Here is a 20,599-nt window from a genome sequence, read left to right as displayed (position 1 = left end):
TGCAGAGTTGCTGTACATATATGTTATGCATTTACTACAACAATTTAGGCTAAAGAAACCACTGTTAATGCATTCTATCTGAAAGCCTGTCTTTGTTGTGTCTGTAACCACACGTTCATTTTAGTCTTGAAGTATTGTCTCCACCAGTCCACAACATTTGGCTGCACTGCAACAAACGCGCTCTACCAGCCGATGTACGTATTGAGTAGCTGTCTTTGTTGGTGCCTTGTTCTGCACCTGGGCTGGAGTAGCTCCCCAAGGGCGGGGGTGACGTCTCTGGCCTGTCGGGCAGTCTGCCGGACAGCCTCCAGATTAGCCATCCGCTGCTGTTGTATTTTAAACATGACGGTGAGGCCTACCACGTCCCGCCGGTGCTGGAGGTTGTGTAGTGCAGGGTTAAGACCGAGCTTGTTCTAGTGGGATGAAATAGCACATGTGGTAATGTCCAAATCCGAGAATAACAGCAAACACTGCGTAAAATATCTCCCAGTATAATAACAAGGTGCCAAGTATAGAGTAAACCTAAACGGCTTATTAGAGGCCAGCCGCTGACTGGGTGAGGGGGCGCGCGTGACGCCACCTATGGAGAGATAAAAAAACAAAAACAAAAGGGAACGAGAGGTATTGTATATACAAATTGAATATATATATATATATATATATATATATATATATATATATATATATATATATATATATATATATATATATATATATATATATATATATATATATATATATACTCGTATATATGATAAATAGTAGTAATAATGATAATAATGACATTAAGAAAATGAACTTATAATATATACATGGGCATCCTATCATAAGGTCGCTTTCGCTGATGAACCTCACCACCCTGCACCTTGTCCAGGAGAGCGAGGCGCTTGCTGGCCACGCCGCCCCAGGCCAGACAGGCGTATTCCAAGGAGGAGCGGACATTCGCCAGGTAAAGCAACTCCAGCCCTTTGGCGTCTAGGAGATAGGAGATTCTCCTCAGGAATGCCAGCTTCCCCGACGCCTCTCTGGCGAGTCTCTGGCGAGTCGCTCCAAGGTTAACTTACGGTCGTAAGTCACCCCCCAGCACCTCCACCTCATCCCAGGGCGTCAGTGCCTTCCTGTTGAAGATGAGGCGCAGGGCTTCACTCGTTCTGGTGACGCTGAGCAGCTTGGCTTTGTGAGTGGCAAACTTAGCTTGTCACTTCCTTCCCCAGGCTGCAATGCAGCTCAGGATAGCGTTGACGTCGTGGGTGACTGCAGCTTCCTCCTCCGGTCTATAGCTGCAGGAAGGTGCTATGTCATCGCGGTCGGAACGAGGTGTAATAGATCATTGACATGCACATTCCACAGTAAATAGCCGAGGCAGCTCTCTTAAGAAACATCTGCCCTTATGGGCTGTGGCCTTGACTCCCACCCAATGATGATTTTCTTGACATGTCTGTCTCTTAGGTAATTTTTCAATAGCTGGAGGATACCCCTGTCCACGCTCACAGGGCAGAGCTTTGTGATGAGGGCTGCATACCACATTCTGTCGCATGCTGCCTCGATGTCAAGAGCCACGAAAGTGGCTCTTGACAAGGCAAGTCCACGGCTGTGGCCTTGCCTTGGTTCAGGGCCCCACTCCATTCCGTTGAGAGGAGTCTGCTGCCGACTTCCCCTTCCTGAACCCACTCTGCCTGTTGCTCAGTGGGTGATGCCTCTAGAGGTGCTGCGTTACTCTTGAGGCCACAGTTGTCTCCAGCACTTTGCTCAGCACAGGCAACAAGGACACGGATCTATAATTTTTTGCCTCTGAATTTAAGTTTTCTTGTGTAGAGGCAACACAGTACTCCCTTTCTGCATTTCAGACCATGTGGCGGTGTCGAGGCAATGATTTAAGAGTGAAGCGAGGGGGCGCACCAGCTCTGCCGCACACAGGTGTAAGACGCACTGTGCTGTAAAACGTGGGGGGTTAATGTCCTGTGGCCCCACTGCTTTTCTCCTCGTTCAAGTTTTCGAGAATAGCTCTCCTCACGTGGTGTCCTAAGCCAGTGTTTCTATAACTTGCACCGAGAGGCAACAAAACACATGAACACCACGCTAGCATGAGCAGTGGAGCAGTGGAGAGCGAACCTCAAGATTAAGCTAAAGGGAGGCCAGGTTAGCTGTAAACAGTGGTGGAGTCTTGTCAAGGACCAGCAGGGTGAGTCGCGGGGCACTTCCGTCCCTGCACTCCACCGGTCAGACGGCAGCATCGTCCACGCTATTCGCTGAAACCTATCAAGGGGTCTGCAGGACAGGGAATTCAACATATTACAATTAATCATGTAATACCTCATCCTTTTTTTTTCTTTTATAATTCATGATTACACAATGTGTCTTAATCGTGATGTCCATTTTTTTCGATTTTTCTCTGGCTAGTTGCGTCTCTCAGAACGTAGCGATGATTCGTACAATATATATTATAATTTTTCCATCACTAAATGCTAAAAAAAAACATAAATAAATAAACAAAATAAAATAAGGAAGCTATAACTTTTGGCAACATTGCTTCCAATGCAATAACTACACAGTAGCGCGTTGACTGGAGCTCAGCCTGAAAGCTGTATTCATTCTCCTGGCGATTGCTGTTGACTGAACTCGTGGCGTGATTGGCTGTGCTTGTTGATCATTTTTTTTTTTTTCGCATAAATGTTTTTTTTTATTTTTATTTTTTTTAAGTTTTCGCATAATATTGTTTAAATTGTTTGCTTACTCGTTTTCATTTGACCACACTATAATAATGACGCTGTGAAATAAATATGTAGGTCTTCTTCGCCATAAAGTTTTTCCTTTCTTTCTTTTTGCAGGCTGATGTTTACCTGTCTGTAAAGAAAATGGACAAATACGTTATTAGACCGTCATCATCAAATTAAGAACTACCAAGCCAACAGAGAGATGACCTAAAATCTGCAGATGATGAGTCAGAGATCACATCCGTTGAGAAGAAGAGGAAGATTAATATTGTTCATGCTAGGGATAAAAAAAAATAGCAAATATGATGATATTTACCTTAATTATGGCTTCGTAATGAGTACAAGTAAAGTGTTCAACAGCCACAGTGCGTCCATTGCTGCAGAGTACTGTCCAATGAGAGCATGAAGTCCTCCAAGTTAATTAAGCACTTCCATGTTCAATACAAGGATAATACAAGATAATTTTTTGAGCGCAAAGCTAAAGTTGCGCAGTGCACAAGTTGGGTTAAAGGCCACTACCACTATGGATAAAAAAAATTGCTTAAGATCTCATATATTGTGGCTCAGAAAATTTGCCAACAGAAAATGCCTCACACAATTGAGAAAAACTTGATGCCTTGTGGTATTGAAATTGTCAGGGAAATAAAAGTGGATGAAAAAGCTAAGGCATTAACCAAAATTCTAATATCAAATAACACTGAAACGCCGCATCTCATCAATGTCTGAAGACGTACTGGAACAATGCACTTGCACGGCTCCGTAACAATGACTGCAATTTAGCTTAATGAATCGACAGATGTGTCCAAAACGTCACATCTACTGGCGTTTCTGCGCTATATATGGGATAATGAGTTATGATAGGAATTTTTGTTTTCCAAAGAGATGAGAACAACAATTTCAGGAATGGATGCGTTTCAAACGCTGGATGATTTTATGAAGGATAATAGTTAGACTAATTGCATCGGAATATGTATTGACTAGCAGGCATAAAGGAGTCGTAAGCAGAATAATAGAAGTTGCTCCCCGTTCCATTGCAACTCTTTTTATTTATTTATTTATTTTTTTTTTTTTTGCACTCGCTGCAAAAGACTTGGAGCCTGAGCTTCTTGCAGTCATGAACATTGCTGTAGAAATCATGAACTTCGTTAAAGCAAGAACCACAAATTCCATACTCTTTACTGCACTCAGCGAGGAAGTAGGTGCAGACTGTGCATTTCTACTTATGCATACAGAGGTGAGATGGTTGTCCCGCGGGCGGATGCTCACACGTTTATTCAGACTAAGGGAGGAGCTGTGTACATTCCTCTCAGAGAAGAAGCCTGAGCTTTCAGGTTTCTTTAATGATGAGAAATGGCTTCTTCAGCTGAGATGCCTGGCAAACATATTTAGTGAAGTAAATAAGGTGAACAAAGCAAAGCAAGGTGCAAACACAAACAACGTTTCCCAATACCATAAAGATGAAGCTTTCAAAAGAAAACTCATGTTCTGGCGTGTTCATACCTCGTCAGGAATCACTGATATGTTTCAAAATATGCATGTGTTCATTCAAGACAGAAGCATGAGTTTCAATATAATCAAAGCACATGTAATATTGCATCACTTGAAGTTGTTGGAAAATTTTAGCAGCTATTTCCCTGAGCTAACTGAAGACTAGGCTGCTTCTTGCCAGTGGATAAAAAAAAAAAAAAACTTTAATTGAGAATATTGAGATGAAGCTCCCAGAAACGTCAGAGTCAAAATTATTAGAAATCATTGATGATCATCTGATGATACCACTGAAGACTCGATTCAGTACAGTGCCTCTAGAAATCTTCTGGGCTCAATGTTTTCGTGAGTTCCAGATTTCTCATGGAGCAGCTATGAAAGTGTTGTTAGCTTTCACCACCACCTACCTGTGAAGGGCAAGTTTTTCAGCCATGAAAATAATGGAAACTAAGTAAAGGTCAAGGATAAGGATCGAAGATGACATGCGTGTCAGTTTACAAAAAAAATACCCCCATGCATTGGTAACATCATTGCAAGCAGTCAGCAACAAGTATCACATGAAGTGAAATATAAACATCATTTGGAGAAATAAATAAATAAATAAATAAATAAAAGTAATAATAATTAATCATGAACAAAATTTAATATGGGAATCTTTTTATATAGCTATGTGATTTGCAACTTAAATTGAGTCACTAAGTATGAGTTTACTATTTTGAAAGGCTAATTATTCTGTTTTCTTAGAAGTGAACTTTACTTTATTTTCCATTCCGTAAATATATATTATTTTTTCTATTATTTTTATCACAGTTTTACAATTAAAAGAACCTGATAGTAAAGACCACTTCTTGTAAAAAGGAAATCTTTTATTAACAATTTTTCCATACATATGTAAAATTACTATATCCTATTTAACATAAGAACATAAGAAATAAGGGAAGCTGCAAGAAGCGACCAGGCTTACACGTGGCAGTCCCTGTATGAAACACACCTACCTATTTCCATCTGCTATCCCCATCCATAAACTTGTCTAATCTTCTCTTAAAGCTCTCTAGTGTCCTAGCACTAACTACATGATTACTGAGTCCGTTCCACTCATCTACCACTCTATTTGAGAACCAATTTTTTCCTATCTCCTTCCTAAACCTAAATTTTTCAAGCTTGAACCCGTTATTTCTTGTTCTACCCTGGTTGCTGATCCTAAGAATTTTGCTTACATCTCCCTTGTTATAACCCTTATACCACTTAAAGACTTATTTAATCTCATACCAAAGGGTACCCGGAATATATAAGTGGATATGAGGGGTCCACAAAGATTGAAAGGTTAAGAAATACTGCCCTAAACTGTACTCTGGTAAGGACAACCACATGGTCTGAGGTGCCAGCAAAGTCGAGTGGAAAACACAGTATTGCGTGGGGAGGGAGGTCCGTCACTACTAGGTCCAGGAATGATCCAGACCTGTGCGTGGGGAGAGTGACGTAATTATGCATGTCGTACAATCAGCAGGATGTTAATAGCGTGTCTGATCGTGTGCTAGTTGAAGTCGCCAATCACTACCACTCTGTCGCACTGATAGGCTGTCATCAAAATGTTCATGTTTTCTGACAGTCTAGTAATAGCGTTCCCTGTGGTTGAGGCCGATAACAACACAACACACACAACAGATCTTTCCCGTTGCTGTCAGTTATTTTCAAAGGCAAGAGCTCAATTCCCCGGACATGGGCGTGGGAAGCTCTGCCACCTGAGCACTGACAGTCTTTTTATAGTAGAAAACCATGCCCACGCTTTGTGTAGAGCGGTTTTTTCTTACCCAGGGTGAAAACCCTTTAACTCGGGCGTAATTGCTTGGTATCTTGGTATCAAAGAATGTTTTACACACAAACACTATATCTACATTGTTCTTATTGATAACACTGTGAGTTGGCTCCCCAGTGTTCGTGCGAAAGCCCCTCACATTGGCCGACACTATCTTGAATTCACAGTTGTCTGGTTTGTAGTGTCATGTTATTTGCCAAGTTTACCGTGAAAAGGAACACGTTTTCTTAGTGTCCCCCTTGCTCCATTTTCCTCCTGTGCATATCTTTATTCTTAGTTATAAGCTAGTACAAGGTTCATTTACTCATATTATATCATGGTATATTATTCTCTTCACAATTTAAGTTTTGTATATGTATGTATATGTAAGGGAAAAGATGTATTTGGGGTGAAATGTGTTGAGACGAGGGCCGGTATGTGTCTGCCTCTCATATCGAAGTCAGTAAAATTTCACTACGCATAGAAACTCTGAGGGGGAACAAGGGGTGGCGTTCTCATGGGTGGTGTTGTGATGATTGAGCGGGCATGTGAAAGTATTGGCGATGTGGTGGCATAACCGTGATACCCAGGATCAGGATGATTAGTTTTTTTGTGGTACCAAGAGCTCTTGTTCGTTGAAATTTAGTTGGCGAGTTGTGTCAGTGATATAACGCTGAGGGGTAACATCGGGGTGAGGGGCAGCCATTTTGTGATTGGGGTTGTGGTGGTGTTGTGGTGTTATTGGTGTCTTTGGGGATGGTGTTATGGCGTTATAGGTGCAGTGTGGTGGTGGTGGTGATTTCTTGTGAGGTTTGAGGAGGTGAAATACGGGAAATGTTGTTTGGGGACGCAGTGACGGTGTCTGAGGAAATTCCTGCAGCTGGGAAAGAGATTCCAGTGGCCTTTGAAGGAACAAAAGGGTTTTAATGCTTTGTGGAGTGACAGCAATTTCAAATATTTGTGTGTATAACCTTTGAGCAGCAAGGGAGGAGATATAAGAGCCTGAGTAAAGGGGGACCTATTGTGTTTGAGTGTGGGAATTACCTTGTATTGGTCTAGGGTAAAATTTTTTTTCCCTAATTTCCTTTAATGTGTATTACCTCAGTTTATTTGTAATTATAATTATAATTAATATATTCTATTATATAGAACAATTGTGTTTTCTACCCCAACATTGAGGTGCTTCCTAACGTGCTGTGCCCTGGTAAGAGTTTTGAGAGAGGATTTAATAGCTGACTATTTCGGATAGGTCAGGTAGGTATTCGAGACCTTTAAAAATCCAGACTGATAAAACTTTATAGGATCAGTGTACCGTCCATTTCTTGGAAAGATAATCTGGATTGTGGCACTAGCATCACCTAGTAGCTTTGGGTCGTTGTTCCATACTGGAAGCCATAATGGTGAGGGGCGAGGGGCCAGGAGTGGCGAGAACCTGGTAGCCCTACAGGAGTTACTAGTGGGGTCGGGCCCAGCCTCTGCTGTGAAGCAGGCTGGTGAAGTTGCCAAGCAACGTTTCTCAGCGCGAGTAACGTTTCCTGGCAACTCTGGTTCACTGCCAGCACCTGTTCTTGTTGCCTCTGCCAGCACCTGCTCTTGTTGCCTCTAGTCGGCAGCCCTCACGCGGCAGTTCAAGCCTCTCTCTCTCTCTCTCTCTCTCTCTCTCTCTCTCTCTCTCTCTCTCTCTCCCGCACACAAACTTTTACTTTGTTTCCATCCCCCACTTTCTCTCTCTCTCTCTCTCTCTCTCTCTCTCTCTCTCTCTCTCTCTCTCTCTGGTTCAGACCTGCAGGTATAGCGTCGAAAACGGGACAAATCTGGGAACCAAGGGGATCTGTGCATGCATGGGATACTGCTGCCCTGCCAGATGCTAGACTACGGACCAATGCGCTTGTCATTGTTGGCGTCGGTGAGTTCTCAGTCATTCTCATCATTTGGAGGTTAGGTTAGTTTAGGTTAGGTCATACAATCTCTCTCTCTCTCTCTCTCTCTCTCTCTCTCTCTCTCTCTTATGTAGGAGGAACACTGGCCAAGGGCAACAAAAATCCAATAAATAAAAAAAAAGTCCACTGACATGCCAATCCCAAAAAAGGGTCCAAAGCGGTAGTCAAATATTGAAACTTCCCTCTCGAAGGAATTCATGTCATAGGAAGAGGAAATACAGAAGCAGGCAGGGAATTCCAGAGTTTACCAGAGAAAGGGATGAATGATTGTGAATACTGTTTAACTCTTGCATTAGAGAGGTGGACAGAATAGGGGTGAGAGAAAGAAGAAAATCTTGTGCAGCGAGGCCGCGGAAGGAGGGGAGGCATACAGTTAGCATGAAAATAGCGGTAGAAGACAGTTAGAGATGCAACATTGTGGCGATGAGAGAGATTGGCTGAAGACAGTCAGTTAAAGGAGAGTTGATGAGACGAAAAGCTTTTGATTCCACCCTGTGTAGAAGAGCGGTATGAGAGGAACCCCCCAGACATGTGAAGCATACTCCATACACGGACGGATAAGGCCCTTGTACAGAGTTAGCAGCTGGGGGGGCGGTGATAAAAACTGGCGGAAACGTCTAAGAACGTCTAACTTCATAGAAGCTGTTTTAACTAGAGATGAGATGCAAAGTTTCCAGTTCAGATTATAAGTAAAGGACAGACCGAGGATGTTCAGTGTGGAAGAGAAGGGGGAAGCTGAGTGTCATTGAAGAAGAGGGGATAGTTGTCTGGAAGGTTGTGTCGAGTTGATAGATGGAGGAATTGAGTTTTTGAGGCATTGAACAATACCAGGTTTGCTTTGCCCCAATCAAAAATTTTTGAAAGATCAGAAGTCAGGCGTTCTGTGGCTTCCTTGCCTGAAATGTTTACTTCCTTAAGGGTTGGACGTCTATGAAAAGACATAGATGGATGGATGATAGATGGAGGAATTGAGTTTTTGAGGCATTGAACAATACCAGGTTTGCTTTGCCCCAATCAAAAATTTTTGAAAGATCAGAAGTCAGGCGTTCTGTGGCTTCCTTGCCTGAAATGTTTACTTCCTTAAGGGTTGGACGTCTATGAAAAGACATGGAGAAGTGCAGGGTGGTATCATCAGCGTAGGAGTGGATAGGACAAGAAGTTTGCTTTAGAAGATCATTAATGAATAATAAGAAGAGAGTGGGTGACAGGACAGTACCCTGAGGAACACCACTGTTAATAGATTTAGGAGAAGAACAGTGACCGTCTCCCACAGCAGCAACAGAACGGTCAGAAAGGAAACTTGAGATGAAGTTACAGGGATAGAAGGATAGAAGCCGTAGGAGGATAATTTTAAAATCAAAGTTTTGTGCCAGACCCTATCAAAAGCTTTTGATATGTCCAAGGCAACAGCAAAAGTTTCACCAAAATCTCTAGGAGAGGATGACCAAGACTCAGTAAGGAAAGCCAGAAGATCACCAGTAGAGCGGCCTTGATGGAACCCATAATGGCGACCAGATAGAAGGTTGTGCAGTGATAGATGTTTAAGAATCTTCCTGTTAAAGATAGATTAAAAAACTTTAGATAGGTAGGGAATTAAAGCAATAGGACGGTACTTTGAGAGATTAGAACGGTCACTTTTTTTTTGGAACAGGCTGAATGTAGGCAAACTTCCAGCAAGAAGGAGAGATAGATGTTGACAGACAGAGATGAAAGAGTTTGACTAGGCAAGGTGCAAGCATGGAGGCATAGTTTCGGAGAACAATAGGAGTGACCCCATCAGATCCATAAGCCTTGCGAGGGTTTAGGGCAGCGAGAGCATGGAAAACATCATTACGAAGGTTCTCTCTCTCTCTCTCTCTCTCTCTCTCTCTCTCTCTCTCTCTCTCTATATATATATATATCCCATTATTCATATAATTTACTACGATGATTGTTGCAAAGCTTAAAGCAGGTTTGCCTAGTGGCTGGAAGGCGGGAGCTCCGGAGTGATGCAGTACGATATCTACTGGTAGCAACATCCCAAGCACGCCCAGATACCTTTTGTTCCCAGATTTGGGTCTAAATGAGATTCTCTCTTTCTCTCTCTCTCTCTCTCTCTCTCTCTCTCTCTCTCTCTCTCTCTCTCTCTCTCTCATGCACATTTTTTTTTTCCTTTCCCCCTCTCTCCTCGGGTTATATACGTCTTTATTCATAAACTTATTAAGATGACTGCTGGATAGCATGCGACAAGCTTGTTTGCTTATTCGTGGACTTAATGTAATGGAACGGGCTTTCTACACCACGAAGCACAATCTTCTCTTCTCTATGTCTCTCAGAGGTGGACTGGCTGGGAACTGCATACGCCGTGGAATCTGAAGCAAGGGGCCGCTTTAGCAAAGATTCTCAAAATTGGTCTCAGCCTTCCGCTTATACTTGTACTTATCTCTTAAGCGGTCTTAAAGTTGTACTGACACGAATTCTTAAGCCCCAGTATAACATGGTGAAAGAGCAAAACAGTAAAATCTCTCAGGGTTTACGTCCTTGAACCAGCGTTGCCCCTCCACTCCTATTCAGCGGCGCCTCCTTTTCTGTTCTTCTTCTTTAGTATTTTTTTTTTTTTATGTAGGAAGGACACTGGCCAAGGGCAACAAAAATCCAATAAAAAAAAAAATGCCCACTGAAATCCCAGCCCCACAAAAGGGTCAAAGCAGTGGTCAAGAATTAATGAATAAGTGTCTTGAAACCTCCCTCTTGAAGGAATTCAAGTCATAGGAAGGTGGAAATACATAAGCAGGCAGGGAGTTCCAGAGTTTACCAGAGAAAGGGATGAATGACTGAGAATACTGGTTAACTCTTGCGCTAGAGAGGTAGAGAGAATAGGGGTAAAAGAAAGAAGAAAGTCTTGTGCAGCGAGGCCGCGGGAGGAGGGGAGGCATGCAGTTACCAAGATCAGAAGAGTAGTTAGCATGAAGATAGCGGTAGAAGACAGCTAGAGTTGCAACATTGCGGCGGTGAGAGAGAGGCTGAAGACAGTCAGTTAAAGGAGAGGAATTGATGAGACGAAAAGCTTTTGATTCCACCCTGTCTAGAAGAGCAGTATGAGTGGAAACCCCCTCAGACATGTGAAGCATACCCCATACATGGACTGATAAGGCCCTTGTACAGAGTTAGTAGCTGGGGGGGTAATAAAACTTGGCGGAGACGTCTCAGAACACCTAACTTCATAGAAGCTGATTTAGCTAGAGATGAGATGCGAAGTTTCCAGTTCAGATTATAAGTAAAGGACAGACCGAGGATGTTCAGTGTAGAAGAGGGGGACAGTTGAGTGTCACTGAAGAAGAGGGGATAGTTGTCTGGAAGGTTGTGTCGAGTTGATAGATGGAGGAATTGAGTTTTTGAGGCATTGAACAATACCAAGTTTGCTCTGCCCCAATCAGAAATTTTAGAAAGATCAGAAGTCAAGCGTTCTGTGGCTTCCCTGTGTGAAATGTTTACCTCCTGAAGAGTTGGACGTCTATGAAAAGACGTGGAAAAGTGCAGGGTGGTATCATCAGCGTAGGAGTGGATAGGACAAGAAGATTGGTTTAGAAGATCATTAATGAATAAGAAGAAGAGAGTGGGTAACAGGACAGAACCCTCAGGAACACCACTGTTAGTAGATCTAGGAGAAGAACAGTGACCGTCTACCACAGCAGCAATAGGACAGTCAGAAAGGAAATTTATGATGAAGTTACAGAGAGAAGGATAGAAGCCGTAGGAGGGTAGTTTGGAAATCAAAGTTTTGTGCCAGACTCTATCAAAAGCTTTTGATATGTCCAAAGCAACAGCAAAAGTTTCACCAATATATCTAAAAGAGGATGACCAAGACTCAATAAGGAAAGCCAGAAGATCACCAGTAGAGCGGCCCTGACGGAACCCGTACTGGCGATCAGAAAGAAGGTTGTGAAGTGATAGATGTTTAAGAATCTTCCTGTTGAGGATAGATTCAAAAACTTTAGATAGGCAGGAAATTAAAGGAATAGGATGGGAGTTTCAGGGATTTGGACGGTCACCCTTTTTTGGATCAGGTTGAATGTAGGCAAACTTCCAGCAAGAATGAAAAGTAGATGTTGACAGACAGAGCTGAAAGAGTTTGACTAGGCAAGGTGCAAGCACGGAGGCACAGTTTCGTAGAACAATAGGAGGGACCCCATCAGGTCCATAAGCCTTCCGAGGGTTTAGGCCAGTGAGGGCATGGAAAACATAATTACGAAGAATTTTAGTAGGTTGCATGAAATAGTCAGAGGGTGGAGAAGAGGGAGGAACAAGCCCAGAATCGTCCAAGGTAGAGTTTTTTTGCAAAGGTTTGAGCGAAGAGTTCAGCTTTAGAAATAGATGTGATAGTAGTGGTGCCATCTGGTTGAAATAGAGGAGGGAAAGAAGAAGAAGCAAAGTTATTGGAGATATTTTTGGCTAGATGCCAGAAGTCACGAGGGGAGTTAGATCTTGAAAGGTATTGACACTTTCTTTTAATGAAGGAGTTTTTGGCTAGTTGGAGAACAGACTTGGCATGGTTTCGGGCAGAAATATAAAGTGCATGAGATTCTGGTGATGGAAGGCTTAAGTACCTTTTGTGGGCCACCTCTCTATCATGTATAGCACGAGAACAAGCTGTGTTAAACCAAGGTTTAGAAGGTTTAGGACGAGAAAAAGAGTGAGGAATGTACGCCTTCATGCCAGACACTACCATCTCTGTTATGCGCTCAGTACACAAAGACGGGTCTCTGACACGGAAGCAGTAGTCATTCGAAGGAAAATCAGCAAAATATCTCCTCAGGTCTCCCCCCATCAAGCAGAGGCAAAACGCCAGAGACACCTTTACTTAGAGGGATCCTGAGGAGGGATTGGAGCGATAGGACAAGATGCAGATATGAAATTGTGATCGGAGGAGCCCAACGGAGAAGGAAGGGTGACAGCATAAGCAGAAGGATTAGAGGTCAGGGAAAGGTCAAGAATGTTGGGCGTATCTTCAAGACCGTCAGGAATACGAGTAGGGTGTTGCACCAATTGCTCTAGGTCATGGAGGATAACAAAGTTGTAGGCTAGTTCACCAGGATGGTCAGCGAAGGGAGAGGAAAGCCGAAGCTGGTGGTGAACATTGAAGTCTCCAAGAATGGAGATCTCTGCAAAAGAGAAGAGGGTCAGAATGTGCTCCACTTTGGAAGTTAAGTAGTCAAAGAATTTTTTTATAGTCAGAGGAGTTAGGTGAGAGGTATACAGCACAGATAAATTTAATTTGAGAGTGACTCTGTAGTCGTTACCAGATGGTGGAAAACTCAGAAGATTCAAGAGCGTGGGCACGAGAGCAGGTTAAGTCATTGCGCACATAAACGCAGCATCCAGCTTTGGATCGAAAGTGAGGATAGAGAAAGTAGGAGAGAACAGAAAAGGGGCTACTGTCAGTTGCCTCAGACACCTGAGTTTCATTGAGGAAAAGAATATGAGGTTTAAAAGAGGAAAGGTGGTGTTCTACAGATTGAAAATTAGATCTTAGACCGCGAATGTTGCATAAGTTAATGAACAAAAAGTTGAGGGGGTTGTCAAGACACTTAGGGTCGTCGACAGAAAGGCAGTCCTACCTGGGGACATTTATGGTCTCCTCCCCAGATGGGGACTCCGAGGCTGGTGTAGGAGTCGCCATGATGATTTTAATTTTTTTTGAGTGAAGGGTGTGTGTGTGTTTAGGTGCTTGTAGTTTTGTGTGGAGGAAGAGAGTTGTCTTTAGAGGCCTGGCTGTGACTGCCCCTTTGTGTTGTGAGACACAAAGGGAAACGTTCAGTGAGGTCACAGCTGGGTTTAATGATAAGTTCACAGCACCGCTTGAACAGTGCTTTAGACCTCACTGGGAGTAATTATTGTTTCGGCAGGTGTCTAGTACCTCCTCCTGTACGCTTCAAGTCCGCTGAAATCTTAGTTTTTATCTTTTTTTTATTTTAATTAATTAATTAATTAGTTAATTAATTTATTTAAAATATATATTTCGATTATATCAGAGGGTGAGCCTCCTCTTAGACGCCCCACGCCGTTGCATCATAGCCTGGCGCACGCGCCGACACACGTGGTATGACTCAGAGCTAATACGCATGTAAAACTCGCGTTAGATTTTTTTTTTTCCTGTAAAATTTGTCACTTGTCATCACGAGACAAGTGGCTCGCCGCTCTGCCGCATCTGGCGCGTCAGGCTTCATCCAGATATAGACTGTTGGGGGAGATTTTTCTATGCACTATAGGAAAAAAAAAACATATTTTACAAATGACGTCCGAGAGAAATACAATTCAAAAGCGATTTCCCAACATCAAGAAGGCTCACGTAGCAGGATAGAGGCCAAGACCCTGAAAACAGTAATGAAAGCAACCCAGAGGCTTCTTCCTTTTAAGAGTGTCGTAGAATTGTACAGAGATCTTGGCAATCCAAGTCTTCTCAAAAGATACTTGAAAGGAGCTACCCAGAACCAAAATGAATCTTTACGTTCAAAAGTATGGATCAGATGCCAGAAAGTCAAGATTCATTGCCTCTCTATCGTTAGTATCATGGTGCAACACACAGCACTTGAACTTAACTTTGGATATACTAGTGGAAACACCATCATGTATCTCCTTGTTACTTGCAAGAATCTCTGCAGTAGCTGGATCAGGAAAGAGCCAAGCATGCAGTAAACAAGATGAACAAAAAAACAAACAAAAAAGAAGGATGAGGCACACTAACCTGGAAAGTTCTCGGCAGGTGGCGCTTTATCACACCATCACCATAGAGTGATTATTTATTATCATTTTTTTTTTTTTTTAAATGGACCAGATTTTTCTTTCTTTCTTTCTTTTTTCTTTCGCAGTTATGTTTTCTATGCCCTCGCTGGCCTTAAACTCGGATGGCTTATAGATCAGATGGGGTCCCTCCTATACTTCTCTGAAACTATGCCTATGTGCTTGAACCTTACTTATTCAAACTCTTCCAACTCAGTCTATCAACTTCTATCTACCTTTCCTTCTTGCTTAAAGTTTTCCTACATTCAACCTGTTCCTAATAAGGATGACCGTCCTAATCCCCCAAAGATCGTCCTATTGCTTTAACTTCCTGCTTCTCGAAAGTATTTGAATTTATCCTCAACAGGAAAATTCCTATCTTATATATCTTTTTGTTAGTACTGGTTACGACGAGGCCGCTTTACTGGTGATCTGGCTCTCCTTACTGAGTCTTGGTCATCCTCTTTTAGGGATTGTGTTGAAACTTTCGCTATTGCCTTAGACATATCAGAAGTTTTTGCTAAAGTCTGGCACAAAGCTTTGATTTCCAAACTATTTTCTTGTGGCTTGTATCTTTTTCTCTGTAATTGCATCTCATATTTCCTTTCTGACCATTCTATTGCTGTCGTGGTAGAAGGTCACTGTTCTTCTCATAAGTCAATTAACAGTGGTGTTCTTCAGGGCTCTTTCCTGTCACCAACTCTCTTCCTATTATTCATTAATGATCTAAGCTGAACTTCTTGTCCTTGTCTTTATGGTATCGTCAAGGCAAACTTTTTTTTTTTTTAATGCCTCAGAACTTCAATTCCTATATCTATAAACTTGACACAACCTTCCATATAACTTGCCCCTCTTCTTCAATGACATTTAATTGTTCCCCTCTTCTACAACGAACATTTTTGGTCTGTCCTTTTACAATCGAAACTGGAAACTCGACATGTCATTTCTAGTTAAAACAACTTCTATTAAGTTATGCGTTCAAAGTCGTCTCCGCCAGTTTATTTATTTATTTATTTTTAATTTATTTTTTTTACTCCACCAATTTCCAACTCTGTACAGAGACCTTAACCGTTCATGTAAGGAGTATGCTTCCGTTTCGTTTATATCACTCTTTTAGACAGAGTGGAATTAAAAGCTTTTCCTCTCATCAACTACTTGCCTCTAACTAACTACTTTCAGCTTACTTCACCGCAATGTTGGATCTTGCTATCTTCTACCACTTTTTTCATGCTAACTACTCTTCTGATCTTGCTAACTGCATGCCTCCCTTCCTCCCGCGGCCTCGCTGCACAAAACTTTCTTCTTTCTCTTACCCTATTCTGTCCACCTCTCTAATGCAAGATTTAACCTATATTCTCAGCAGGCTGCCTCCTCCAGTGCACCTAGGACACAGGTTTTACGTAGCTCCTCCAAGAATACAAAAAAATACATTTTTCCAGATTATTCCAGAATATTAGGTTTAGGCTTTTACTGAAAAAAAAAAAAAAAATTGAAGATATTGAATTCTGAGATCTACTTGATTACTCAATATTCAAAAATAGAATAACCTTACGTGAAATTATTATATTCTGTTTAATGTTCTCTAATGTCGGAAGAAAAAACAAAGAAACTACAGCTAAGACGAATGTAGTGCAGATGTTCCTTCTCATCTCTACACCGTAGCAGTGTTAGGATAGAGGCAAGGGAGAGTACTCACGGTAGTGAGGGTGGCCAGCACCGTAGTGGTTACACTGGGACTCTGCCAAGCCTCCTGCAGCAGGCTAGCAGACAATGATGCTCCCCTCGCCAGCAGCAGGCTGACGGTGCGGGCACGGTCATTGGTGACTGCCAGTCTGAGGGCGGAGCGACCACCCAGGGGCTCCATAGGGGCGCCCTTACACAGGAGGCTGGACACCGCTTGCACGTCGTCCCCACGACTGATTGTTGTGAGCAGCTCCTCGTGCAGGTGCTCTGGGGGCGTATCATCCTGCCGAAGGGAAAGGGTGCTAATAATATTGCAGGGACAGATATATAGTATAATACAATAATATGATACTGTTGTCACAGTTCTCATGAAGTTTTGCTTGTCAGCGAGAGCGGTATTCACTGGTAGCTCTAGCGATGTGTTTCAGTGTGTGTATGGAATCTTACATATATATATATATATATATATATATATATATATATATATATATATATATATATATATATATATATATATATATATATATATATATATATATATATATATATATATATATACAAGCAACTGCTGAAACGAAAATTGCTTCCATTGAGATCTAAAACACTGTATCAAGGGATGCTGTGAACTTATCATTAAACCAAGCTGTGACTTCACTGAACGTTTCCCTTTGTGTCTCACAACACAAGGGGCAGTCACGGCCTGCCTTCTAAAGACAACCCTCTTCCTCCATATAAAACTACAAGCACCTAATTACACACACACACACACACACACACACACACCCTTCACTCAAAAATCCAAAATTATCATGGTGACTCCTACACCAGCCTCGGAGGTCCCATCTGGGGAGGGGATCACAAATGTCCCCAGGTCGGACTGCTCTTCTGATAACGATCCTAAGTGTCTTGACACCCCCCTGAACTTTTTCCATCTGGCTACGACTACAGAGTCACTCTCATACTAAATTTATCAGTGCTGTATACCTCTCACCTAACTCCTCTGACTATAAGAAATTATTTGACTACTTAACTTCCAAAGTGAAGCACATTCTGACTCTCTACCCTTTAGCGGAGATCTCCATTCCTGGAGACTTCAATGTTCACCACCAGCTTTGATTTTCCTCTCCATTCACTGACCGTCTTGGTGAACTAGCCTTCAACTTTGCTATCCTCCACGACCTGGAGGAAATGGTGCAACACCCTACTCATATTCCTGAACATCTTGGAGATACGCTCAACATTCTTCATCTTTTTCTGAGTTCTAATCCTTCTGCTTATGCTGTCACCCTCTCTTTTCCGTTGGGCTCCTCCGACCACGATCTCATATGTGTATCTTGTCCTATCGCTTCAATCCCTCCTCAAGATTCCCTTAAGCGAAGGTGCCTCTGACGTTTTGCCTCTGCTAGTTGGGGTGACCTGAGGAGATATTTTGCTGATTTTCCTTGGAATGACTACTGCTTTTGTGTCAGAGACCCATCTTTGAGTTCCGAGCGCATAAAAGAGGTGATAGTGTCTGGCATGGAAGTGTACATTCCTCACTCTTTTTGTCGATCTAAACCTTCCAAATCTTGATTTGACACACCTTGTTCTTGTGCTATACATGATAGAGTGGTGGTCCACAAGAATCTCTTGCACTTTATATTTCTGCCCGGAACCATGCCAAGTCTATTCTCCAACTAGCCAAAAACTCCTTCATTAATAGAAAGTGTCAAAATCTTTCAAGATCTAACTACTCTTGTTACTTCTGGTATCTACCCGAAAACATTTCCAGTTACTATACTTCTTCTTTTCCTTCTTTATTTCAACCAGATGGCACTACTGCTATCACATCTCTTTCTAAAGCTGAACTCTTCGCTCAAACCTTTGCAAAAAACTCTACCTTGGACGATTCTGGGCTTGTTCGTCCCTTTCCTCCAACTTCTGGCTACTTTATGCTATCTATTAAAATTTTTCGTAATGATGTATTCCATGCCCTCGCTGGCCTAAACCCTCGGAAGGCTTATGGACCTGATGGGGTCCCTCCTATTGTTCTCCAAAACTGTGCCTTCGTGCTTACACCTTGCATAGTCAAACTCTTTCAACTCTGTCTGTCAATATCTACCTTTCCTTCTTGCTGAAAATTTGCCTCCATTCAGCCTGTTCCTGAAAAGGGTGACCGTTCTAATTCCTCAAACTACCGTCCTATTGCTTTAATTTCCTGCCTATCTAAAGTTTTTGAATCTATCCTCAACAGGAAGATTCTTAAACATCTGTCACTTCACAACCTTCTATCTGATCACCAGTATGGGTTCCGTCAAGGCTGCTATACTGGTGATCTTCTGGCTTTCCTTGCTGAGTCTTGGTTATCCTCTTCTAGAGATTTTGGTGAAACTTTTACTGTTGCCTTGGATTTAAAAAAAAAAAAAAAATTGATAGAGACCGTTCTATTGCTTCTGTGGTAGACGGTCACTGTTCTCCTAAATATTAACAGTGGTGTTCCTCACGGTTCTGTCCTGTCACCCACTCTCCGAGTGCTTCCATGTCAGAGACCCGTCTTTGTGTGCTGAGCGCATAACAGAGGTGATAGTGTCTGGCATGGAGGCATACATTCCTCACTCTTTTTCTCGTCCTAAACCTTCTAAACCTTGGTTTAACACAGCTTGTTCTCGTGCTATACATGATAGAGAGGTGGCCCACAAAAGGTACCTAAGCCTTCCATCACCAGAATCTCATGCACTTTATACTTCTGCCCGGAACCATTCCAAGTCTGTTCTCCAACTAGCCAAAAACTCCTTCATTAACAGAAAATGTCAATACCTTTCAAGATCTAACTCCTCTTGTGATTTCTGGCATCTAGCCAAAAATATCTCCAATAACTTTGCTTCTTCTTCTTTCCCTCCTCTACTTCAACCAGATGGCACTACTCCTATCACATCTATTTCTAAAGCTGAACTCTTTGCTCAAATCTTTGCTAAAAACTCTACCTTGGACGATTCTGGGCTTGTTCCTCCCTCTCCTCCACCCTCTGACTACTTCATGCCACCTATTAAAATTCTTCGCAATCATATTTTCCATGCCCTCGCTGGCCTGAAACCTCGGAAGGCTTATGGACCTGATGGGGTCCCTCCTATTGTTCTCCGAAACTGTGCCTCCGTGCTTGCACCTTGCCTAGTCAAACTCTTTCAGCTCTGTCTGTCAACATCTACCTTTCCTTCTTGCTGGAAGTTTGCCTACATTCAACCTGATCCTAAAAAGGGTGACCGCTCTAATCCCTCAAACTACCTTCCTATTGCTTTAATTTCCTGCTTATCTAAAGTTTTTGAATCTATCCTCAACAGGAAGATTCTTAAACATCTATCACTTCACAACCTTCTATCTGATCGCCAGTATGGGTTCCGTCAAGGCTCTACTGGTGATCTTCTGGCTTTCCTTACTGAGTCTTGGTCATCCTCTTTTAGATATATTGGTGAAACTTTTGCTGTTGCCTTGGACATATGAAAAGCCTTTCATAGAGTCTGGCACAAAGCTTTGATTTCCAAACTACCCTCCTACGGTTTCTATCCTTCTCTCTGTAACTTCATCTCAAGTTTCCTTTCTGACCGTTCTATTGCTGCTGTGGTAGACGGTCACTGTTCATCTCCTAAATCTATTAACAGTGGTGTTCCTCAGGGTTCTGTCCTGTCACCCACTCTCTTCTTCTTATTCATTAATGATCTCCTAAACCAAACTTCTTGTCCTATCCACTCCTACGCTGATGATACCACCCTGCACTTTTCCACGTCTTTTCATATACGTCCAACCCTTCAGGAGATAAACATATCACGCAGGGAAGCCACAGAACGCCTGACTTCTGATCTTTCTAAAATTTCTGATTGGGGCAGAGCAAACTTGGTATTGTTCAATGCCTCAAAAACTCAATTCCTCCATCTATCAACTCGACACAACCTTCCAGACAACTATCCCCTCTTCTTCAATGACACTCAACTGTCCCCCTCTTCTACACTGAACATCCTCGGTCTGTCCTTTACTTATAATCTGAACCGGAAACTTCACATCTCATCTCTAGCTAAAACAGCTTCTATGAAGTTAGGTGTTCTGAGACGTCTCCGCCAGTTTTTCTCACCCCCCCAGCTGCTAACTCTGTACAAGGGCCTTATCCGTCCATGTATGGAGTATGCTTCACATGTCTGGGGGGGTTCCACTCATACTGCTCTTCTAGACAGGGTGGAATGAAAAGCTTTTCG

General features: G+C 42.4%; 1 protein-coding gene across 5 annotated transcripts in view; it reads right to left on the bottom strand.

Moving 5' to 3' along the window:
• Positions 1–20,599, bottom strand: part of LOC135097472 (uncharacterized) — a 106,630-nt gene that overhangs the window by 44,603 nt on the left and 41,428 nt on the right. For all 5 annotated transcript variants that reach the window (XM_063999421.1, XM_063999422.1, XM_063999418.1 and 2 more), the window contains exon 4: positions 16,390–16,659. In XM_063999421.1, coding sequence (XP_063855491.1) covers positions 16,390–16,659 — 270 coding nt within the window. The remainder of the gene's footprint in view (positions 1–16,389; positions 16,660–20,599) is intronic.

Source organism: Scylla paramamosain, unplaced genomic scaffold, assembly GCF_035594125.1.
Source record: "Scylla paramamosain isolate STU-SP2022 unplaced genomic scaffold, ASM3559412v1 Contig21, whole genome shotgun sequence".
Taxonomy (NCBI): Eukaryota; Metazoa; Arthropoda; class Malacostraca; order Decapoda; family Portunidae; genus Scylla; species Scylla paramamosain.
The sequence above is the reverse complement of the archived record's forward strand: the minus strand, read 5'-3'. Positions and strand labels throughout refer to the sequence as shown.